This window comes from Stylophora pistillata, chromosome 10 (assembly GCF_964205215.1).
Source record: "Stylophora pistillata chromosome 10, jaStyPist1.2, whole genome shotgun sequence".
In the NCBI taxonomy this organism is placed as follows: Eukaryota; Metazoa; Cnidaria; class Anthozoa; order Scleractinia; family Pocilloporidae; genus Stylophora; species Stylophora pistillata.
In genome coordinates this window covers 7,296,943-7,322,003 of record NC_142528.1, presented here as the reverse complement: position 1 = coordinate 7,322,003, position 25,061 = coordinate 7,296,943, and the positions used below count along the sequence as shown (strand labels likewise).

General features: G+C 39.1%; 3 protein-coding genes across 14 annotated transcripts in view; all 3 read left to right on the top strand.

The window, feature by feature from the left end:
* Positions 1-78: 78 nt before the first annotated feature.
* Positions 79-25,061, top strand: part of LOC148721628 (uncharacterized) — a 25,490-nt gene continuing 507 nt past the window's right edge. Inside the window, exons 1-12 of one of the 11 annotated variants that reach the window (XR_015992855.1) lie at positions 79-2,266; positions 3,272-3,910; positions 4,976-5,323; positions 8,221-8,638; positions 8,997-9,083; positions 11,148-11,219; positions 11,312-11,353; positions 12,115-12,180; positions 12,281-12,322; positions 13,008-13,064; positions 13,507-13,765; positions 13,869-15,438. Coding sequence is in view for 10 of the 11 variants with exons in the window: in XM_088737206.1 (XP_088593332.1) it covers positions 2,179-2,266; positions 3,272-3,910; positions 4,976-5,323; positions 8,221-8,638; positions 8,997-9,083; positions 9,305-9,376; positions 9,470-9,511; positions 10,272-10,337; positions 10,436-10,477; positions 10,840-10,915 (1,878 nt within the window). In the remaining variant the exon portion in view is untranslated. Of the gene's footprint in view, positions 2,267-3,271; positions 3,911-4,975; positions 5,324-8,220; positions 8,639-8,996; positions 9,084-9,304; positions 9,377-9,469; positions 9,512-10,271; positions 10,338-10,435; positions 10,478-10,839; positions 10,927-11,035; positions 11,101-11,147; positions 11,220-11,311; positions 11,354-12,114; positions 12,181-12,280; positions 12,323-13,007; positions 13,078-13,506; positions 15,439-24,643; positions 24,701-25,061 lie in introns of those variants that run through there. The other 10 variants (XM_088737210.1, XM_088737213.1, XM_088737206.1 and 7 more) reach the window with 10 other exon arrangements.
* The window catches only part of LOC111333561 (uncharacterized), a 48,549-nt gene continuing 37,122 nt past the window's right edge, over positions 13,635-25,061 (top strand). Inside the window, exon 1 of the mRNA XM_088737197.1 lies at positions 13,635-13,765. Coding sequence (XP_088593323.1) covers positions 13,759-13,765 — 7 coding nt within the window. The 5' untranslated portion in view covers positions 13,635-13,758. The remainder of the gene's footprint in view (positions 13,766-25,061) is intronic.
* Positions 16,423-25,061, top strand: part of LOC148721626 (uncharacterized) — a 22,511-nt gene continuing 13,872 nt past the window's right edge. Inside the window, exons 1-14 of one of the 2 annotated variants that reach the window (XR_015992853.1) lie at positions 16,424-16,617; positions 17,506-18,144; positions 18,535-18,882; positions 19,759-20,173; positions 20,532-20,618; positions 20,840-20,911; positions 21,006-21,047; positions 21,805-21,870; positions 21,969-22,010; positions 22,367-22,453; positions 22,563-22,627; positions 22,838-22,879; positions 23,648-23,713; positions 23,812-23,842. Coding sequence is in view for 1 of the 2 variants with exons in the window: in XM_088737189.1 (XP_088593315.1) it covers positions 16,530-16,617; positions 17,506-18,144; positions 18,535-18,882; positions 19,759-20,173; positions 20,532-20,618; positions 20,840-20,911; positions 21,006-21,047; positions 21,805-21,870; positions 21,969-22,010; positions 22,367-22,453; positions 22,838-22,879; positions 23,648-23,713 (1,994 nt within the window). In the remaining variant the exon portion in view is untranslated. Of the gene's footprint in view, positions 16,618-17,505; positions 18,145-18,534; positions 18,883-19,758; positions 20,174-20,531; positions 20,619-20,839; positions 20,912-21,005; positions 21,048-21,804; positions 21,871-21,968; positions 22,011-22,366; positions 22,454-22,562; positions 22,628-22,837; positions 22,880-23,647; positions 23,714-23,811; positions 23,843-25,061 lie in introns of those variants that run through there. The other variant, XM_088737189.1, reaches the window with a different exon arrangement.

Below are 25,061 nucleotides of genomic sequence, written 5' to 3'. Positions count from 1 at the left end.
AATTGTAACATTATTTAACCGCCCTTTTCTCTTCTCAGTTTTCAGTATGGTCTAGTATGTGTGACTGCTGTGAACATAGCAAGACTTTTCTCTGACTCGGTTGCTATAAACTCGATTTTAAATTTTCGACTTGCTGGAAGATTACGTGGAACAGATTGATATCTAATTTTCCAGTGGAAAACGGTCATCATTAGTGTGGTCAGACAATACTTTTTTCGGACTTAACAACCATACCTGTTTGAATAGTGTATATTTTGATAAAAAAAAAAAAACTGTGGTTGTTAAAAACGTCTAACTTACAGACAAAGAGTCTGATCTTGAATGGAACTCATTGAAGCTCATGAAATGGATCTCATATAAAATTATACCCAATTATACCAATTACCAAGTGCGTCACGTAGCCAAATGTTTAAAGCAGGGAAAATTCTAATCGATTTCTTGTTCCCTCGCAAAGGAATCTGTTGACAAATAGGTTATAATTCATAATTTTAAAAGTAAATAAGAAAACAATAGGGGGTTTTAGGTCCACGTTTGGTGTGTAAACCGCAAACGTCAAACCGCGGTAAGCAGTTTGAGGTTAGAAGTTAGAAGTTTGGAGATTTTCAGCTTTCTAGAGTGACGTTCGCTTCACCCGAGAAAAATCAACACGTGCGCCGCCATTCCACAAAGGATGGAGGAGATCCTTCACTTCAAACACAAAATGAGGCTAAAAAATTTGCTTTTCTAACGTTCCAAACGGATTGGTTAAACAAAAAAGAAGTCATCTTGCACATATTTTCAGGACATGCGAGAGAACTTTCGATCAGGAAGAAGAAAAGCGCAAAGGGAGTTGACCAACCTGAAACTGCCTTGCCCAATCCGAAGTTCGAACGTGACCGCTGGATTCTGGCCACTTGACTCCTTGCGGTTTGCGGTCACACGTATTCAGAACTGAAACGTGGATATAAAACACTCCAGTAAAGGAATTGACCTTTCCTTCGTCAGTTGCAAGATAATAGTTGATCACCGCTGAAACTGGCTTCTTGTGAAGAAAATTAAAAGACTCATAAACGCCTTGTTTCCGTTAAAATGGCAATGGACGGTTTATGACAAGTCAGGCAACGGACTATAATTTGTCGAGTGAAGAAGAGAGGCAGGAACGGCGACGTTTTGCTTCAACACACCTCTGGATTATTCTGAAAGATTTTGAACTTAATCACCTAACTTGACTACATGATGTAAAGGATAAATGTTTTCATGCGTAACTGTAGGCGGACAGTTTATAAAAGTGTACAGCTTATAAAAGTGTTGCTATAAGAACATGTAGAACTACATGCCAGTAATGAATAAGGCACTAAAAGAGAGAAATGAATCTTCGTCTGAAAACTTCTAGGAAGGAAAACTGAATTTTAAAGAACCGAACTGAGATGTTCCTGTGCCCTTCGGGCGGTTACATATTAACACCATACTCAAATTTCACGTTTATATCGTTTATTTTGGCTGCTGCCTCCGACAGGAGGCGAAGCAACGTATGTTGTAGAGATGAGTGAGTGAGTGAGTGTAACAATAGAATTCCGATCTTGACTCAATTTTGACACGAGGTCTTCCAGTGCTACTTATTTTTGTTTGTTTTTTTCTGAGTATCTTAGTAATTTGACATTCGCACTCAACACACAATTAAGGTTTCTCCTTTTTGTGATTTCTAGACACGAGATCAGGGTCCAAGATTCAAATGAATGAACACGGATAGAATTGGGCAGAGTCTGCCATTTAAACACAATGCGGAACTTTCTAAATGATTAAATTAAATTTGCTTAAACATTTGATAAGACTACATAAAGTAAAATATAAAAATTTAAAAAAATGAAAGAAAGGATATCAAAGTCGCGAGAAAAATGGGAAAATCCCGTTCCCCTTCAAATAATGTATCTTCTATCGAGTCGGAAGGTCCTGGAAGCAATTGATTGAAACGTGACTGAGCAGCTCTAGAAATTAAGGAAGTAACGTCAGGAAGTCATGGAAATTTAAGAACGTACTCATTGTAAATTACTGAGACTAATTTCCTCTTTGCTTTGTTTATATATCTACAAGGTCACGCATAAATCATCTAGGGTTGGCTCGAACAGATAAAATTGTAGTTACGTTCAAGCCCGTGTAAATAGATTTTACACAACGAAGAACCGATGAAAAGAACAAAATATGATTGACACTTTGTTGCAATCGCGACATCTAAACGTTCTTCAAAGAGCAATAAGATTTCTGTGTCTCAGCTGTCTTACTTTCGAAGGTATGTGCTGAAACTTGTTTACTTTCACGTTTGACGCGGACGGTATCACAACAACATTTCTACGCTTTAGTATCCATGGTCTGAATTGTGGATACAAAATTGAACAAATCCATTAACAGGGACTGATTTTGTAACGGTAAACTTTGAAAGGCACGGCATATTTCAACGAGCTACAGTAAAATAACTTTGAGACCACTTGTTGAAATTGAAGGAGGATTGTGCGTAGATGCTTCGAGCGATGACTTTAAAGTAGTAAAAATCTAAGAATCACTTCTCCCGAGTTTAAGATTTTATTATCATAGAGGCAGTGCCACCCTGAATCGTAAAATTCGACGAGAGGAATTCAAAACTAAAAAGAATGTGACTTTTCTCATAAGATAATTATTTTCTTCCTTCACAAATGATTTTTGATTAGATCCCCAGCGGGTTGGCGCTGTAAAATGCTAAATAGAGTAGAGTGCCGAGAAAATTATGAGTCATTATGCATACTGAAACCACGTAATTACTGCACTAGTATCGCAGAGGTCAGTGGTTCGAATCCCGTACAGGCCTGATTTTTTTCAGGTCTGATTTTCGCTATTGCTTAAATAGCGCTATCTACTACGAGGATCGTGCATCATACGTACTCAATGTCTGTCACGCAAGAATGGCTTCGTCGAACTGCGCTCCGTATTAATGCTATCGAATTCAGTTGTATCGTAAAACAGGACGACGCGTTTGTCGCAAAGAGCGACATTTTCGCATTCGTTGAGCTCCTCCACTGCCGAGCACAATGTTCAGAATTATTAAGACCTTTGCAAAAATCTAGTTGAAGTATCCTTTACAAGAGTTTGCCACAATTTCTTTTGCATGAGACGTTGAAAATTAACCCGAAGGGTTTTCAACTATCTGTGTAAGTTCGGACGGGATAGGTTGAACAGGAATCGACTCGAAATGTTGCCTCTGAAATAAGCCGGAGTAAACACGGCCGGTGACGTGCTAAACCATTATCTTAATTCTCCATAGTTTGCTGTGCTACCTTGTGGCCGTCAGGAAGGTATGGACTACCTATGCCTAAAAGTGGTTGTCCGGCGACAAATGGATTTGATTGGCAAACAGGATACATCTACCAGGATCTTGAAGACCATAGAAGTGCCACTACTGTCTCGCCGAACTCACAGCTCAGAGGCCGGATCTCGGCGGGTGATGTCGAACAGTATTTCTGCATAAAGGACGACTTAACAGCAACAGTAGAAAGAAACCGACCCCAATGGCCTGCGGGGGAGTACTGCATCTATAAGAAAGGCTACAGTTGTCCATATGGACTGTTAAGTGGGTGGGTATTTTGGGATGACGAAGACAGAAGAAACAAAAATGCTCATGGCGGCGTTCTTCCAGAAGGAGAATTTAATCGAAACACAAAGATATACTTTTGCTGTCAGAACACCTTTAACAGATATAAAGAACCAATCGAGCTTCCTTTTGCATCTCCCTTTTACTTGATGGCGTTTAGACCACGTTGCCAAGATGTTCTATACACCATACATAAGAAAGAACACATCATATATGATACAGAAGATGATGATAATACAGACGACAAATCGTTCCCATATCCGTATGGAGCCGACTTCCAGCTGCCGCAAATATATTATTGTTATTATAGAGGTACCGTGCTTCCTTTTCATCAAGTTCTGGCTTGTAACAATTAGCCATGATAAAATATGTGGTGGGGGGAAATAAATTAGGCGATACTTTGTTGTTTATTACTGGGTATTATTCAGTCAAAAACACCTATCTAGCAAAGTTTTGAAATTTCCATTTTACATCCACCAATGCTTAATTAAAGAAAATTTCGGAGGCAAGAAAACATAAATTTGTACTCGGGCTGGAAAAACATCTTTACTTCCGGTGAATTTGGAGATCCCTTCAATTTGATGACGTCATTGGTCATGAGATAGCATGACATGTACAGTGTCTGGTAAGCTGTACACGTAGCTGTTGAAAATCTCCAGCAAAGAAAGCGATTCAGATCAAGGCCAGAAAATGAAGGAGAATATTAAGTTTTGGCACAGTTTGAAAGTTAAACCCGGGTTTCTGATCCTCTTGATTAACCTGAAGACGGGAGCAACACAATGAAGGGCGGGAGTCGGGAGGCAAAGGGGCACAAAATTACGGGAGGCGGGCGAACGTGACACGGGAAGCGGGAGACTCTGACCCCCCTGCCCCACCCCCCCCATCACTTTCATGCTTTAATTTTGTTAAAAGGAAACTGAATCAAAGAAGGAAGGATAGGCCTCCTTCCTATCCTTTCTAAACTCTCCTATTGGATTGATTTTAAAGGCCAACCACTCAGTTTCCATCCTAGAATACCACTAAAATTTCATCATTTGAATTTGTCCTGGATGTTCACTCTTCATCTGTATTACCCAATCGGTTTTCGACCCCCCTTACCTAGTTTCCCAACCAATAGGCCTGCCTGCGACGATGGACAGAATAAATTCCCTTATTTTAGCCCGGACTAATGGATCAAGTATACCTTCATTTTCAAGAAGGAAGAAGGCTTAAAAAATTCTATCGATGTTAATTAAAAACGCTAACTTTGGGAACTCAGTGCAATATTTCACCCTTCAACGCGGTAGAATTCACTGAGCGACACCATTAAATATCGAGAAAGAATTATTTGTCGTTTATATAGTTTTTCTTTTTTAAGTTTTCCTTGCATTTGAACAGAGTGCGCATGGACAATGACGGCACTGAATGGCACATTCTGGAGTCCATACTATCCACGGAATTATAACAACGAGGCCTGGTGCAAGTGGCATATTAAAGTCCCTTGGAATTACTCTACTCTGATCACTTTTGATGACGTCCGTTTAGAGTCGAGTTGCTGTAAGTGCGACTTAGTTAACGTTTGGGAAACATTTCCTAACGGCACGCAAGCTTTTATTGGTTCAGTCTGCGACATGTCAACACCACAGATAAGATCTAGTGGCAATAATGTTACGGTTATTTTTCGCTCAGATGCTAGTTCGACAGGCAGAGGATTTAAGGCCAGGTATCAAGCAATAAGGATAAGAGGTGAGCATTAAAAATGCTAAAAATTAAGACGCATTATCACTTACATAGTTACAATTTACCTTTCTCGAAAAGTTGATGTCTCTGTATGCTTTATTTTTCAAGGGTTTTTGCCTTTCTGTAAAGCGATCGGGGATAGATCTAGATATTTTACGAAAGGCAAAATTACACCAGCATTTACATGTGGTTGAGGTTTTGACACGATTTCTAGTACTAATCGAAAAAAAACCATTAACGAAAATTTAAGAAAAAGAATTGAAATGGCAGGGCGCTACTTAGGGTACCTTGAGTTCCTGGTACCCCTACTTGAGTTCAAGGTACCCCTACTTGGGTTACCTTGAGTTCCTACTTGGGGTACCTTTGAGTTCCTGCAAATCGCCCACTGATCTTGCTAACAAGTTTATTGAGTACTTCACTACAAAGATAGATAGAATACGGTCATATAACGGCTGCTGCTTTCTCTTATCGAGGTACAGTTCCTGTTGTTGACAACGCCTGTCCATATTCTTTTGATATTTTCAAAACGGTAACAGCGGACGAAGTTCATACATGTATCATGAATCTGGCTGCTAAGTCATGTGCTCTTGATCCTCTTCCTGGTTATGTTACAAGAAATGCACTTAGTGTTCTGTTGCATTTCATTTCCAAAATAATAAATATCTCATTGGAATCTGGTGAGATGCATTCGGAACTCAAGGTTGCCGTGTTACGCCCGCTCCTTAAGAAACCTTCTTTGGATCAAACTCAATTCTCCAATTATCGCACAGTATCGAATCTTTCATTTATTAGCAAAGCAATTGAAAAATTGGTAGCTAATCAACTTATCTCCTACATTAGCGAATATGAGTTAAATGAGACATTCCAGTCGGAGTACAAGCAATATCACAGTACTGAAACTGCACTTATTCGTGTTCACAATGATATCCTTTCTGCAATTGATATCGAATCGTAATTTTACTGTTGTTAGACCTTTCCGCTGCCTTCTATACAGTCGATCATGCCATTCTCCTCTCTCGTTAACGCGTACGGTTTGGGATAGCTGGAAAGCCTCTATTATGGTTGCAATCTTATTTATCGAATCGCACGCAATATGTCTCCGTCGATGGTGGTACTTATACGAAACATGACCTTAAATGTGGAGTGCCACAAGAGTCTGTCTTGGGACCCATTTTGTATTTGCTTTATACTTCGCCGCTTTCAGATATCGTAAAGAAATTTAACCTGAGCTATCACTTTTATGCTGACGACTCACAGCTTTACTTGTCTTTCCAACCAACCGTACTGGGTGATAGGGAGCTAGCGGTTTCTAGCATCGAGAGCTGTGTGAATTAATGAAATTAATCATTGGATGATGGTTAATCGCCTTAAATTAAGTAGACAAAACTGAATTATTGGTGATCTCCGCTAAACTTCTTCCAAGACCACTCCTTCACGAAATTTCAGTTGCTGGTGAGACCATTCGTTCCGTGCGAAAGGCGAGGAATATCGGCACCATGTTTGATAGCCATTTTTGCTTTAACGATCATATTACTGACATTTGCAAATCTTCATTTTATCATTTTCGAAATATTAGCTATATCAGGAAATCTCTTACAGCGACCACTACTGAATTGCGGGTTCATATGTTTGTATCTTCGAAGCTGGATTACTGTAATTCCCTTTTGTATGGCCTACCAGCCCACACTATAAAAAAGCTACAACACGTCCAGAATGCCGCGGCGCGCCTCGTCACACTTACAAAAAAGCATGATCACATTACGCCTATTCTTTTTAAACTTCATTGGCTTCCCGTTAATCAACGTATTATTTTTAAGATTTTACTTATAACCTACAAAGCACTTAACAACTTGGCACCGTCGTACATTTGTGATTTGCTTACATCTTACACCCCATCGCGTCAACTACGCTCATCATCCAAGCACCTCCTGGTTTCTCCATCCTATAACTTGAAAACATATGGCGCAAGATCCTTCTCTCTAGCAGCACCATCATTATGGAATGCTTTACCATGTGAAATTAGAAATGCTCAGTCTGTGTCTGTTTTTAAAAGTAGATTAAAAACTTTTCTTTTAAGAAACGCCTTTTATAATTAATGTTAGCTGTCTTAAGTGTTAATGTTAAAGTTTTTGTAGGCGCCTTTGAACAGTAGGATACTGGCGCGGTATAAATCTTTTATTATTATTATTATTATTATTATTATTATTATTATTATAAGTCTCCTCTTTTTTACGAAAAGATTCAACCAGAGTCAAAAATACCTCTCGGTAACCTATGGCAAGTTCGTACTTAGTTTTCTCCACTGCGATTTGTACTTTTCTCCCGACAGTCTTAACTTTCTTGAAATTTATTTTCAAAATGAACCTCTAATTTTTTTCAAAATAAAACGGGGAGAGAGATTTTCTCCACACCAACAGCTTTACATTTTAACGAGCTACTCATTAAGCACAGCTCGCGAAATTGACCCGGATTTTAGAACACGAGTAACTATCAGAATGGTCATTTATCAGAAGCCCTCCTGTTATTAGCATAAATCTAACCTGCATTCTGACCGGAATAATACAGTGATTGGCTACCCACTCGCTATCTATTGCGTGATAGATACTGAGTATAAAGTAAGTGGCCTAACAGCAAGCGGTTGCAAACAAAATAAAAAAAAAAGCACCTGCCTTGTTACCTTTTAAATGACTAGAAGATTTTAACTTCAACAATCGTATTAATCACTGTCGATTTTATGCGGAATAATTGATTCCTGGTGGGCTTTTCACACAGAACCACTAACTCTCATAATCATCTACATTGTAGTTTAATTCCATCAAATGACTATAACAGGCTGGGATAGGAATCCTTGTCAGGAATATTCTGCATATGCCTCCAACCGATGCTATTTTTTCCAAACACAGCAGCCAAAACGACCACTACTACAACCCTTACCTCAACTCAGACAAGCATAGACAATGATAAAGCATCCACAATGTCATCAGGCGCAGAGACCACTCAAGAGATGTCCAGTACAACCCTTACCTCAACTCAGACAAGCACTGTCAATAATAAGGCATCCACAACGTCATCAAGCGCGGAGACCACTCAAGGGATATCTTCTACCAGAGAGAGCAGATTCAGCTCTCGAGAAAAAACAGATCACATCACAACCATCGAAACTGAGGACCTCTCCAAGACGAGAGGAGAAGGTTTTTCCGATACTTTGGACAATGAAAGCGAGTCTGCAGCAAGCACCTCCCTCATCGCTGGATTAAGTGCATCTTTTGTAGTAATTTGTGTGATAGTCGCGGTAGCTTTGTTTTGTTTTCACAAAAAGCGGTAAGTTTAACCGTTTTTCATCGATATTACATGCTTAAAATGCCACATGGTTTACCTATTTCAGCTCAGATATGAAGTGCCATTTTAGAATTTTGCTACCTTAGCATGGGTTCATAGCAAGTAGTATAGGAATCTCTCGTAAGCTACCTTTATGATCTTATTTTAAAACCCAGCCATCGACTATGAATAACAACTTTAGAGTACGCAAGATCTTTCGAAAATCTAAACAAAAATTGGCACAAAATTAGTCAAGCAAAACGTTTTCTTTCATCCTGCTATAATTAGCCGGTTTTTCACCTCATCAATGGCCAGGTGCATGGAATTACAATCTATTTTGGGTTCTTTCAACATATTGCAGGAGTAGCAGGAAAAATGAAAACCAGAAAGCACCTACAGTGAGCTTTCGACCAAACGAGAAGGTAGTCGACATTTACGCCACCCCAAGGTATGTGTGTGACATAATGTAAGACCTATGAAACTCCTCCGTCAGGGTTAAAATTCGACATTTGTCACTGATGGTCGTTTCGCTTGTACTTAACTTCTTGCATCTGCAGTAAATCCTCAAATTGGCGAGCCCGATGCGCGGTTGAGGTTAGGCGACGGGGCCTATAACATGTGTATGAGTACCAGGAATATAATCAAACACGTTTGCTTTTTCGCTTTCAGTTCTGCCCATGATGATGAAAGAAATAATGATTGTTACGCATATGCCAACCCGCATGAGATGTATAACAACAGGTTAAACAAGTTTGCCAATTTTACCCATATAATCCAAACTATCACACTTTAAGCTTTTCCACGATATGTGATTCCGAATTGTCTTTTTTTCAGCGATGAAACAGTCAAGGAAAGTGACAACCCATTGTACGAAAGGTGAGCTTACAATGCACAGGAGTCATCTCTCCACGAAGCTTAGTTCATTAAGAGTATTTTACTTTAATAATAAATCAAGACTTTCTGTGGGTCTTGATGAACGTTATTTAAGGCACACGCATGTTTAGCAACATTTCAAGCTCCAAAAAGGGGTGGTCGATTCAAATTCAGCTACAATCTTACCAAGCATTATCAAGACACCCTCCGAAAAAACAAAAAAAAGGAAAAAGTCAGTACTTTAAACTCACTGATGTACACAATACATAGATCATTAATATTCGCGATTTAAAAGTGTATCGACTTCTCCCCACACTCTAATCAATGGTGACAGCGATAATAGCGATTAAAGAGGTATAATTTAATATCAAAAGGGGAAGGTTGAAAGAACCCCGTGACAGAAAGAACACAATATTTGGGTGCTTCCACAGAAGTGTCACAGAAAATCTTTTCCAAGGAGCTAGAAAATTTGTAAGAATCTGTCTTTATAGTATTCGAATTAAAGCGAACTAGAAGCACTAAGAAATATTGTGGTCCCTTGGAAATAACGTGCATTCTACTGTTAGGAAGTAATTCCCATCATCCTACAGAACCACATCTCAGATGAGCACAGGTGAAACTATTAACTGATCATGATTCGTTAAGAATAAGAGCGAGTTTAGAGAAAAATGCCTGTTTCTATTTAGTTTGTTTTTAATTTCAAATCTTAAATTATCTTCTCATAGAATCGTTTCTTCCAATTTGTCTCGTCTTACATCAACAGTGATAGCGTGAGTACCTCTGCAAGAAATACCATCAAAGAAAGTAAAAATCCTCTCTACACAGGCGGGTAAGCCAATAAGCATTCATTCTGTCAATTATTTGCAAGAGAAGATCGTCGTGGCTTTTTTCGCAGTAATTCATAAATGTCTTTTTTTCTTCTTTCAGTGCTGAAAGTGGGAAGACAGTTGATCCGGGCATGTACGAAAGGTAGGGTACCTACTGCGGGCTTTGCATCAGAACACTGCCCACTTAATCGACCAATCCTAGCGTGTGTCGTTACTGAGAGACACACTTATACATGACTGTTAGGAGGCTTGCTCTGAAAAAGGAGTTTACGAGAGAAAGGATATTCTCGATTTTCTCAGCCAAATTAAAAGTAAAATACATCAAAAGTGAACTACGTATCAAAAAAGCAAAGCTACCAAATAATTAATCAAATCTAACGTTCAAAAGTTAAATAAAAATTAAAACGATTATTTCATCCAGTTAAAGTTGGCCGGTTTTTCACCTCATTAATAGCCAGGTGCATGGAACTGCAATCTATTTTGGGTTTTTTGAATATACTGCAGGAGCAGCAGGAAAAGTGAAACCCGAAAAGCACCTACAGTGAGCTATCGACCAGATGAGAAAGCAGTCGTCATTTAGGCCACCCCAAGGTATGGGTATAACACAACGCAAGACCTATGAAACTTTTTCTTCAGGGTTAAAATTCGCCATTTGTCACTGATGGTCGTTTCGCTTGTACTTCACTTCTTGCATCTGCAGTAAATCCTCAAATTGGCGAGCCCGATGCGCGGTTGAGGTTGGGCGACGGGGCCTATAACATGTGTGTGAGTACGAGGAATATAATCAAACACGTTTGTTTTTTCGCTTTCAGTTCTGCTCATGCTGATGAAAGAAATGATGATCGTTATGCACATGCCAACCCGCATGAGATGTATAACCACAGGTTAAACTAGTTTGCCAATTTTACCCATATAATTCAAACCAATACACTTAAATCTTTTGCACGACATTTGATTCCGAATTGTCTTCTGTCAGGGATGAAACAGTGAAGGAAAGTGACAACCCATTGTACAAAAGGTGAGCTTGCAATGCACAGGAGTCATCTCTCCACGAAGCTTAGTTTATTAGAGTATTTTACTTTAATAATAGACCAAGACTTTCTGTGGATCTTGATGAACGTTATGATGGCACACGAATGTTTAGCAACAATTCAAGCTTCAAAAAGGGGTAGTAGATTCAAATAAGGCTACAATCTTTCCAAACATTATTAAGACACCCTCCGAACAAAACAAAAAAACAAAAAAAATAAGGAGAAAGTCAGTACTTTTTACTCAATACATAGATTATTAATATTCGCGATTGAATAGTGAATAAACTTCTTCCCACAGCCTAATCAATGTGTACAGCGATAATAGTGATTAAGGAGGTAAAAGCTAATGTCAAACTGGGAAGGTTGAAAGAACCCCGTGACAGAAAGAACACGATATTTGGGTACTTTCATCGAAGTGTCTCAGGAAATCATTTCCAAGGAGCTAGAAAAGCTATATGAATCTGTCTTTAAAGTGATTGAATTGAAGCGTTCTTATGAACTAGAAGCACTAAGAAATATTGTGGTCCCTTGGAAATGACGTGCATTCTAGTGTCAGGAAGTGATCCCCATTATCTTACGGAACCACATCTCAGATGAGCATTAGGTCAATTAATTGATCATGACTTTTTAAGATTAAGGGCAAATTTAGAGAAGTATGCCTGTTTCTATTTAAGTTTGTTAATTTCCGATCTTAAATTATCTTCTCATTCGATCAGTTCTTCAAATTTGTCTCGTCTTAAATCAACAGTGATAGTATGAGTACCTCCGAAAGAAATACCATCGAAGAAAGTGAAAATCCTCTCTACACAGGCGGGTAAGTCAATAAGCATTCATTCTGTTAATTATTTGCAAAACAAGATCGCCTTTTATTTTTCGGCAGCAATTTATAACTGTTTTTTTTTTTCTTCTTTCAGTGCTGAAAGTGGGAAGACAGTTGATGCGGGCATGTATGAAAGGTAGGGTACCTACTACGGGCTTTGCATTAGAACACTGCCTACTTAATCAACCAATCCTAGCGTATGTCGATACTGAGAGTCACACTCATACATGACTATGAGGCTTGCACTGGAACAGGAGTTTACTAGAGAAAGGATATTCCCGATTTTCTAAGCTAAATTAAAAGTAAAATACTCATTCATCAAAAGTGAACTACGCATCAAAAAGCACAACTACCAAATAATTCATCAAATGTAACGCTCGAAAGTTAAGTAACGTAAGACAAAGAGGATATTTCCAAACTAAATTCGTTGTCTTTGCGGCAGTCTTTCATTGAATAAACCATAACTAGATTCAAAGGCCATGGTTCCTACCGACTGCCCCCCCTCTCAACAGACCTCTCAACAGACCTCGCGGCTGCCCTCCTCTCAACAGACCTCGTGACTGCCCCCCTCTCAACAGACTTCACGACTGCTCCCCCTCTCAACAGACCTCGCGACTGCCCCCCCTCTCAACAGACCTCACGACTGCCCCCCCTCTCAACAGAGCTCATGACTGCTCCCCCCTCTCAACAGACCTCACGACTGCCCCCACTCTCAACAGACCTCACGACTGCTCCCCCCTCTTGACAGACCTCACGACTGCTTTCCCCTCTTCAAAGGTTTTTTTTTCACTTTAAAATTTGTTCCCTAACTTTTTTTTTAGTGTGGATCAGCATGACCCAAATCAAGATGAAGGCATTTACAGTTCACCGTACGAGAGGTATTTATCTTAGATTTATGTTTAGTGCTTGCCAATATTCCACCCCACGTCTTCTGGTAAACCACCGACGAATATTGCAATGATTGTCCCCCTTTATGAACGTCAGCCATATTGTGTATTGCCTTACGTAAGGAAATTATCAAAATAATTTAAAATATTGGAATTTATGAAATTCGAAGGTAGTTTGCAAAATACCTGGTCTGTTATAAAGACCAAACGTCGACCTCAAGGCCTTCGTTTTGCGATCTGTAAGGATTTATAGATAAACTGTACTTCGGAATACTGAACGCCAAAGAGAAAAAAGTCTCTGCCATTTGGCCAAAACCGCAGTACGTCAATCTGGGTTTTTTTAGCCATTGCATGAACTACACAAGAAGAATATCAAATAGGACTAAATTACTCTACTTTTTTTTCTTTTTTCTTTTTTTTTTTTGCATTTCAGGGTACCTTAAGCTTGGAAAAGTTCCAAGGAGACTCTTACAAGGAAATGACACCTTAATGCTACCTTTTCTTATGTTTATCTCTTGTATCAGAGTCAAGAAGACTTGCAGTACAACTGCTAATACTAATACTAAAATACTGAAAACATACTCTGTGATCTGCCAGTGATAAAAATAGAGCGATGGTGACGTTTTCAATTTCCGTTTGATTGACAGTATCGAAACAGGACAAGACGAAAATAAGAACATTCTGTATGAAAGGTAAATACTTTAAGCAGTGATCATAGCTGTTCTGTCAGTTCTTCTGGCGAGTTTTAAGCGTGGCATGAGCTTATATTTCTTAAATTATTCTCTCTCGTTCCAGCATATATGGATGATGTTATACAGAGTGTAGAGGAGGCTGAAAGCATCAATCCGGTGTATGAAGGATTAATGTTACTTTGTCAGTTCTAAACGTAGCTTGGGCTTTGCTGCCATGATTGGGGATGGAAGTTGCGTTACAAGAGAATACCTGAATGCATCTTTCTAGTCTCAGTTATTCACATAAAATCGATATGTACAAATTTTTTCTTCTGGACATCGAGAACAAATTTAACTTTACCTTTTCCAGGCTGGGTTTCAAGGTCGGGCTTTATACAAGAGATTATATGATCTTTTCCTCTCTGAGAACTTTGTGCAACGATTCCACCATGCACTGCTTATCACTCATTTCATCAGTTAAAAAAGAGACTACAAATCATTGGACCAAGGTTGACACAGAAAGCCATTCATAAATTTTGGTGTTTGACATTATTTCAATAAGCACATTTTGATGTTTTTTATGTCATACAATCTGAGCACAATTGAAGGGAAGGGGAAAGTAATTGTAACATTATTTAACCGCCCTTTTCTCTTCTCAGTTTTCAGTATGGTCTAGTATGTGTGACTGCTGTGAACATAGCAAGACTTTTCTCTGACTCGGTTGCTATAAACTCGATTTTAAATTTTCGGCTTGCTGGAAGATTACGTGAAACAGATTGATGTCAAATTTTCCAGTGGAAAACGGTCATCATTGGTGTGGTCAGACAATACTTTTTTCGGACTTAACAACCATACCTGTTTGAATAGTGTATATTTTGATTAAGAAAAAAAAAAAAAACTGTGGTTGTTAAAAACGTCTAACTTACAGACAAAGAGTCTGATCCTGAATGGAACTCATTGAAGCTCATGAAATGGATCTCATATAAAATTATACCCAATTATACCAATTACCAAGTGCGTCACGTAGCCAAATGTTTAAAGCAGGGAAAATTCTAATCGATTTCTTGTTCCCTCGCAAAGGAATCTGTTGACAAATAGGTTATAATTCATAATTTTAAAAGTAAATAAGAAAACATTAGGGGTTTTTAGATCCACGTTTGGTGTGTAAACCGCAAACGTCAAACCGCGGTTAGCAGTTTGAGGTTAGAAGTTAGAAGTTTGGAGATTTTCAGCTTTCTAGAGTGACGTTCGCTTCACCTGAGAAAAATCAACACGTGCGCCGCCATTCCACAAAGGATGGAGGAGATCCTTCACTTCAAACACAAAATGAGGCTAAAAAATTTGGTTTTCTAACGTTCCAAACGGATTGGTTAAACAAAAAAGAAGTCATCTTGCACATATTTTCAGGACATGCCAGAGAACTTTCGATCAGGAAGAAGAAAAGCGCAAAGGGAGTTGACCAACCTGAAACTGCCTTGCCCAATCCGAAGTTCGAACGGGACCGCTGGATTCTGGCCACGTGACTCCTTGCGGTTTGCAGTCACACGTATTCAGAAACAAACGTGGATATAAAACACTCCAGTAAAGGAATTGACCTTTCCTTCGTCAGCTGCAAGATAATAGTTGATCACCGCTGAAACTGGCTTCTTGTGAAGAAAATTAAAAGACTCATAAACGCCTTGTTTCCGTTAAAATGGCAATGGACGGTTTATGACAAATCAGGCAACGGACTATAATTTGTCGAGTGACGAAGAGAGACAGGAACGCCAACGTGTTGCTTCAACACACCTCTGGATTATTCTGAAAGATTTTGAACTTAATCACCTAACTTGACTACATGATGTAAAGGATAAATGTTTTCATGCGTAACTGTAGGCGGACCAGCTTATAAAAGTGTTGCCATAAGAACATGTAGAACTACATGCCAGTAATGAATAAGGCACTAAAAGAGAGAAATGAATCTTCGTCTGAAAACTTCCAGAGAGGAAAACTGAATTTTAAAGAACCGAACTGAGATGTTCCTGTGCCCTTCGGGTCGTTACATATTAACACCATACTCAAATTACACGTTTATATCATTTATTTTGGCTGCTGCCTCCTACAGGAGGCGAAGCAACGTATGTTGTAGAGATGAGTGAGTGAGTGAGTGTAACAATAGAATTCCGATCTTGACTCAATTTTGACACGAGGTCTTCCAGTGCCACTTACTTTTGTTTGTTTTTTTCTGAGTATCTTAGTAATTTGACATTCGCACTCAACACACAATTAAAGTTTCTCCTTTTTGTGATTTCTAGACACGAGATCAGGGTCCAAGATTCAAATGAATGAACACGGATAGAATTGGGCAGTTTTCTGCCATTTAAACACAATGCGGAACTTTCTAAATGATTAATAAAATTTGCTTAAACATTTGATAAGACTACATGAAGTAAAATATAAAAATTTAAAAAAAATGAAAGAAAGGATACCAAAGTCGCGAGAAAAATGGGAAAATCCCGTTCCTCTTCAAATAATGTATCTTCCATCAAGTCGGAAGGTCCTGGAAGCAATTGATTGAAACGTGAGCAGCCAGCTCTAGAAAAGGAAGTAACGTCAGGAAGTCATGGAAATTTAAGAACGTACTCATTGTGAATTACTGAGACTAATTTCCTCTTTGCTTTGTTTATATATCTACAAGGTCACGCATAAATCATCTAGGGTTGGCTCGAACAGATAAAATTGTAGTTACGTTCAAGCCCATGTAAATAGATTTTACACAACGAAGAACCGATGAAAAGAACAAAATATGATTGACACTTTGTTGCAATCGCGACATCTAAACGTTCTTCAAAGAGCAATAAGATTTCTGTGTCTCAGCTGTCTTACTTTCGAAGGTATGTGCTGAAACTTGTTTACTTTCACGTTTGACGCGGACGGTATCACAACAACATTTCTACGCTTTAGTATCTATGGTCTGAATTGTGGATACAAAATTGAACAAATCTATTAACAGGGACTGATTTTGTAACGGTAAACTTTGATAAGGTACGGCATATTTCAACGAGCTACAGTAAAATAACTTTGAGACCACTTGTTGAAATTGAAGGAGGCTTGTGCGTAGATGCTTCGAGCGATAACTTTACAGTAGTAAAAATCTAAGAATCACTTCTCCCGGGTTTAAGATTTTATTATCATAGAGGCAGTGCCACTATGAAAATTCGACGGGAGAAATTCAAAACTAAAAAGAATGTAACTTTTCTCATAAGATAATTATTTTCTTCCTTCACAAATGATTTTTGATTAGATAAACCCAGCGGGTTGGCGCTGTAAAATGCTAAATAGAGTAGCCTGCCGAAAAAATCATGACTTATTATGCATACTGCAACCACGTAATTACTCAATGTCTGCCACGCAAGAATTGCTTCGTCGAGTGCGCTCCGTACAAATGCTATCGAACTCAGTTGTATCGTAAAACAGGAAGACGTGTTTGTTGAAAAGAGCGACATTTCCGCGTTCATTGAGCTTCTCCATTGTCGAGCACAATCTTCAGAATTAGTAAGACCTTGGCAAAGAATTACTCGAAGTATCCTTTTCAAGAGTTTGCCACAATTTCTTTTGTATGAGACGTTGAAAATTAATCCATGCGAAGGGTTTTCAACTATCTATATAAGTTCGGACGGGACAGATTGAACAGGAATCGACTTGAAATGTTGCCTCTGAAATAGTAAGCCGGAATAAACACGGCCGGTTACTTGCAAAACCCTTATCTTAATTCTCCATAGTTTGCGGTGCTACCATGTGGCCGTCAGGAAGGTATGGACTACCTATGCCTAAAAGTGGTTGTCCAGGAGCAAACGGATTTCACTGGCAAACAGGGTACATCTACCAGGATCTTGAAAACTTTAGAAGTGATACTACTGTCTCGCCGAACTCACAGCTCAAAGGCCGGGTCTCGGCGGGTGATGTCAAACAGTATTTCTGCATAAAGGACAACTCGACAGAAACAGTAGAAAGAAACCGACCGCGATGGCCTGCGGGAGAGTACTGCATTTATCAGAAAGGCCACGATTGTCCAGATGGATTGTTGAGTGGGTGGGTATATTGGGATGACGAAGATGGAAGAAACAAAAATGCTCATCGCGGCGTTCTTCCAGAAGGAGTATTTGATCAAAACACAAAGATATACTTTTGCTGCAAGAGCACCAAAGACGGATATAAAGAGCCAATCGAGCTTCCTTTTGCGTCTCCCTTTTACCTGATGGCGTTTAGACGACATTGCCAAGCCGTTCTGTACACCATACATAAGAGAGAATACATCACATATGACACAGAAGATAATGTTAATCGAGACGAGAATTCGTTCCCCTATCCGTATGGAGCGGACCTCCACCCACCGAAAATATATTACTGTTATTATAGAGGTACCAGGCTCTATTATCATCAATTTCTGGGCCAGGTTGTTTTAAAGGTTGATTAAGATAACCCAGAGTTAGTTTAAAATTTGATTCAGATCTGAAAGCTCTAAAAGAAAATTCAGTTAAATTTCATTTGTCTACAGTTTGATGATTGAATGCTTAGAAAGAATTGGGAAATTATCCCAAAACGGGTTTTGAACAGAGAAACATAGTAACCGGAATAACAATTTAACCCAGGGTCAGCGCTAATCGGAGGAAAACAGAATCGGAGAAGGAAGGATAGGCCTCTTCTTGGATTGATTTAGAAGGCCAACCACTCAGTTCCTAGAATACCACTAAAATTTGACAACGTTTATGTATTTTTTTCTTAACTTACTTTTCCTTACACTTGAATAGAGTGCACATGGACAATGACTGCACTGAATGGCACATTCTGGAGTCCATACTATCCACAGAACTATAACAACAAGGCCTTGTGCAAGTGGCACATTGAAGTCCCTTGGAATTACGCTATTCTGATCACTTTTGAAGAAGTTAGTTTAGAGCGGAATGGTTGCGACTACGACTTTGTCGACGTGCAGGAAACATTTACTAACGGCACACAAGTTTTGATTGGTTCAGTCTGCGAAACGTCCACACTACAGATAAGATCCAGTGGTAATAATGTTACGGTTGTTTTTCGCTCAGATGCTACTGTGATAGACAAAGGATTTCGGGCCAGGTATCAAGCAATAAGGATAAGAGGTGAATCTAAAAGTTAAGACGTCTGATCACTTTCATAGTTACGTTTCATCATTCTCGGAAAGTTGATTTCTCTGTATGCTTCATTTTTCAAGGGTTTTGGCCCTTTCGGTAAAGCGACCGGAGACAGGTAGTTTTACGAAAGGCAAAATAGACCAGCATTTACAAGTAATTAAGGAGTTTGATATGATTTTTAGTACTAAAATAAAAAAAAAAAACAATTGACGAAAATGTAACTAACCTATCGAAGGTTCGTACTCCGTTTTCTCCACTGTGATTTCTATTTTCTCACGAGTCTTAACTTTCTCGAAATTAATTTTCAAAATAAAGGCCTCTAACTTTTTCAAACTAAAACGGGAAGGGACGGGATAAAGTGAGAGATTCTGTCCACACGAACAGCTCAACATTTTAACAAGCTACTCAGTAGAGTACAGCTCGCAAAATTGGCCGATTTAAGAACACATAGTAACTATCATAATGGTTATTAGTCAGAAGCCCTGCTGTTAAGCTAACTTGCATTCTGACTAGAATGTTTCAATCTGGTTGGCTACGGTATTCTATTGCGTGATAGTTAGTGAGAAGAGCAAGTGGCCTGACAGCGTGCGGTTGCTATCAAAATAACAAAAAAAAAAAAGCACATGGCTTGTTACGTTTTTAATTACTAGAAGATTTTTACTAAAACAATAGTAGTATCCACTGTCGATTTTATGCGGAATAACTGATTCCTTACGGGCTTTTCCTACATAACCACTAACTTTCATAATCAAGTACACTGCAGTTTAATTCCATCAAATGACTGTAAGAGGCTGGGAAAGGAATCCTTGTCTGGAATATTCTGCATATGCCTCCAACCGATGCTATTTTTTCCAAACACAACAGCCAAAACGACCACTAGTACAACCCTTGCCTCAACTCAGACAAGTATAGACAATGATAAAGCATCCACAATGTCATCAAGCGCAGAGACTACTCAAGAGATGTCCAGTACAACCCTTGTCTCAACTCAGACGGGCACTGTCAATGATAAAGCATCCACAACGTCATCAAGCGCGGAGACCACTCAAGAGTTATCTTCTACCAAAGAGAGCAGATTCAGCTCTCGAGAAAAAACAGGTCACATCACAACCATCGGAACTGAGGACCTCTCCAAGACGAGAGGAGAAGGTTTTTCCGATACACTGGACAATGAAAGCGAGTCTGCAGCAAGCACCTCCCTCATCGCTGCATTAAGTGCATCTTTTGTAGTAATTTGTGTGATAGTCGCGGTAGCTTTGTTTTGTTTTCACAAAAAGCGGTAAGTTTAATCGTTTTTCATCGTTATTACATGCTTAAAATGCCACATGGTTTACCTATTTCAGTTCAGATATGAAGTGCCATTTTAGAAATTTGTTACCTTCGCATGGGTTCATAGCAAGTAGTATAGGATTCTCTCGTAAGCTACCTTTATGATCTTATTTTAAAACCCAGCCATCGACTATGAATAACAACTTGAGAGTACGCAAGATCTTTGGAAAATCTAAACAAAAATTGGCACACAATTACTCAAGCAAAACGTTTTCTTTCATCCTGCTATAATTAGCCGGTTTTTCACCTCATCAATGGCCAGGTGCATGGAATTGCAATCTATTTTGGGTTCTTTAAACATATTGCAGGAGTAGCAGGAAAAATGAAAACCAGAAAGCACCTACAGTGAGCTTTCGACCAAACGAGAAGATAGTCGCCATTTACGCCACCCCAAGGTATGTGTGTAACATAATGTAAGACCTATGAAACTCCTCCGTCAGGGTTAAAATCCGACATTTGTCACTGATGGTCGTTTCGCTTCTACTTCACTTCTTGCATCTGCAGTAAATCCTCAAATTGGCGAGCCCGATGCGCGGTTGAGGTTGGGCGACGGGGCCTATAACATGTGTGTGAGTACGAGGAATATAATCAAACACGTTTGTTTTTTCGCTTTCAGTTCTGCCCATGATGATGAAAGAAATAATGATTGTTACGCATATGCCAACCCGCACGAGATGTATAACAACAGGTTAAACAAGTTTGCCAATTTTACCCATATAATCCAAACTATCACACTTTAAGCTTTTCCACGATATGTGATTCCGAATTGTCTTTTTTTTCAGCGATGAAACAGTCAAGGAAAGTGACAACCCATTGTACGAAAGGTGAGCTTACAATGCACAGGAGTCATCTCTCCACGAAGCTTAGTTCATTAAGAGTATTTTACTTTAATAATAAATCAAGACTTTCTGTGGGTCTTGATGAACGTTATTTAAGGCACACGCATGTTTAGCAACATTTCAAGCTCCAAAAAGGGGTGGTCGATTCAAATTCAATTTTGCTACCAAGCATTATCAAGACACCCTCCGAAAAAACAAAAAAAAGGAAAAAGTCAGTACTTTAAACTCACTGATGTACACAATACATAGATCATTAATATTCGCGATTTAAAAGTGTATCAACTTCTCCCCACACTCTAATCATTGGTGACAGCGATAATAGCGATTAAAGAGGTATAATTTAATATCAAAAGGGGAAGGTTGAAAGAACCCCGTGACAGAAAGAACACAATATTTGGGTGCTTCCACAGAAGTGTCACAGAAAATCTTTTCCAAGGAGCTAGAAAATTTGTAAGAATCTGTCTTTATAGTATTCGAATTAAAGCGAACTAGAAGCACTAAGAAATATTGAGGTCCCTTGGAAATAACGTGCATTCTACTGTTAGGAAGTAATTCCCATCATCCTACAGAACCACATCTCAGATGAGCACAGGTGAAACTATTAACTGATCATGATTCGTTAAGAATAAGAGCGAGTTTAGAGAAGAATGCCTGTTTCTATTTAGTTTGTTTTTAATTTCAAATCTTAAATTATCTTCTCATTGAATCGTTTCTTCCAATTTGTCTCGTCTTGCATCAACAGTGATAGCGTGAGTACCTCTGCAAGAAATACCATCAAAGAAAGTAAAAATCCTCTCTACACAGGCGGGTAAGCCAATAAGCATTCATTCTGTCAATTATTTGCAAGAGAAGATAGTCGTGGCTTTTTTCGCAGTAATTCATAACTGTCTTTTTTTCTTCTTTCAGTGCTGAAAGTGGGAAGATAGTTGATCCGGGCATGTACGAAAGGTAGGGTACCTACTGCGGGCTTTGCATCAGAACACTGCCCACTTAATCGACCAATCCTAGCGTTACTGAGAGACACACTTATACATGACTGTTAGGAGGCTTGCTCTGAAACAGGAGTTTACGAGAGAAAGGATATTCTCGATTTTCTCAGCCAAATTAAAAGTAAAATACATCAAAAGTGAACTACGCATCAAAAAAAGCAAAACTACCAAATAATTTATCAAATCTAACGTTCAAAAGTTAAATAAAATTTAAAACGATTATTTCCTCCAGTTAAAGTTGGCCGGTTTTTCACCTCATTAATAGCCAGATGCATGGAACTGCAATCTATTTTGGGTTTTTTGAATATACTGCAGGAGCAGCAGGAAAAGTGAAACCCGGAAAGCACCTACAGTGAGCTATCGACCAGATGAGAAAGCAGTCGACATTTACGCCACCCCAAGGTATGTGTGTAACACAACGGAAGACCTATGAAACTTTTTCCTCAGGGTTAAAATTTGACATTTCTCACTGATGGTCGTTTCGCTTGTACTTCACTTCTTGCATCTGCAGTAAATCCTCAAATTGGCGAGCTCGATGCGCGGTTGAGGTTGGGCGACGGCGCTTATAACATGTGTGTGAGTACGAGGAATATAATCAAATACGTTTGTTTTTCGCTTTCAGTTCTGCTCATGCTATTGAAAGAAATGATGATCGTTATGCATATGCCAGCCCGCATGAGATGTATAACAACAGGTTAAACTAGTTTGCCAATTTTACCCATATAATTCAAACCAATACACTTAAAGCTTTTGCACGACATTTGATTCCGAATTGTCTTCTTTCAGGGATGAAACAGTGAAGGAAAGTGACAACCCATTGTACAAAAGGTGAGCTTGCAATGCACAGGAGTCATCTCTCCACGAAGCTTAGTTTATTAGAGTATTTTACTTTAATAATAGACCAAGACTTTCTGTGGATCTTGATGAACGTTAAGATGGCACACGAATGTTTAGCAACAATTCAAGCTTCAAAAAGGGGTAGTCGATTCAAATAAGGCTACAATCTTACCAAACATTATCAAGACACCCTCCGAACAAAAAAAACAAAACAAAAAAAAAAAAAACAAGGAGAAAGTCAGTACTTTTTACACAATACATAGATCATTAATATTCGCGATTGAAAAGTGAATAAACTTCTTCCCACACCCTAATCAATGTGTACAGCGATAATAGCGATTAAGGAGGTAAAAGCTAATGTCAAACTGGGAAGGTTGAAAGAACCCCGTGACAGAAAGAACACGATATTTGGGTACTTTCATAGAAGTGTCACAGGAAATCATTTCCAAGGAGCTAGAAGAGTTATATGAATCTGTCTTTAAAGTGATCGAATTGAAGCGTTCTTATGAACTAGAAGCACTAAGAAATATTGTGGTCCCTTGGAAATGACGTGCATTCTAGTGTCAGGAAGTAATCCCCATTATCTTACGGAACCACATCTCAAATGAGCATTAGGTCAATTAATTGATGATGATTTTTTAGGATTAAGGGCAAATTTAGAGAAGTACGTCTGTTTCTATTTAAGTTTGTTAATTTCCGATCTTAAATTATCTTCTCATTCGATCAGTTCTTCCATTTTGTCTCGTCTTAAATCAACAGTGATAGTATGAGTACCTCCGAAAGAAATACCATCGAAGAGAGTGAAAATCCTCTCTACACAGGCGGGTAAGCCAATAAGCATTCATTCTGTTAATTCTTTGCAAAACAAGATCGCCTTTTATTTTTCGGCAGCAATTTATAACTGTTTTTTTTTCTTCTTTCAGTGCTGAAAGTGGGAAGACAGTTGATGCTGGCATATATGAAAGGTAGGGTACCTACTACGGGCTTTGCATCAGAACTCTGCCTACTTAATTAACCAATCCTAGCGTATGTCGTTACTGAGAGACACACTCATACATGACTATGAAGCTTGCGTTGGCCAACAGGAGTTTGCTAGACAAAGGATATTCCCGATTTTCTAAGCTAAATTAAAAGTAAAATACTCATTCATCAAAAATGAACTGCACATGAAAAAGCAAACCTACCAAATAATTCATCAAATCTAACGTTCGAAAGTTAAATAATGTTAGACAAAGAGGATATTTCCAAACTAAATTCCTTGTCTTTGCAGCAGTCTTTCATTGAATAAACCATAGCTAGATTCAAAAGCCATGGTTCCTACCGACTGCCCCCCCTCTCAAAAGACCTCACGACTGCTCCCCCTATCAACAGACCTCACGACTGCCCCCCTCTCAACAGACCTCACAACTGCTCCCCCCCTCTCAACAGACCACGACTGCTCCCCCTCTCTAAAGACCTCACCACTGCTCCCCCTCTCAACAGTCTTCAAGACTGCTCCCCCCTCTCAACAGAACTCACGACTGCTGCCCCCTCTCAACAGAGCTCACGAATGCTCCCCCCTCTCAACAGACCTCACGGCTGCTCCCCCTCTCAACAGACCTCACCACTGCTCCCCCTCTCAACAGACCTTACGACTGCTCCCACCTCTCAACAGACCTCACGACTGCTCCCCCTCTCAACAGACCTCACCCTCCACCTCTTCAAAGGTTTTTTTTTTTTTCACTTTAAAATTTGTTCCCTGACTTTTTTTTTTAGTGTGGATCAGCATGACCCAAATCAAGATGAAGGCGTTTACAGTTCACCGTACGAGAGGTACTTATCATAGATTTCTGTATAGTGCTTGCCAATATTCCACCCCACCCCCCCCCCGTCTTCTGGTTTACCACCGACCAAGATTGCAATGATTGTCCTCCTTTATGAACGTTAGTCATATGGTGTGTTGCCTTCCATAAGCAAATAATCAAAATAATTTAAAATATTGGAATTTATGAAATTGGAAGGTAGTTTGCAAAATACCTGGTGTATTATAAAGACCAAAAATTGACCTCAAGCCCTTCCTTTCGCGATTTATAAGGATTTATAGATAAACTGTACTTCGGAATACTGAACGCCAAGGAGAAAAAAGTCTCTGCCATTTGGCCAAAACCGCAGTACGTCAATCTGGGTTTTTTTT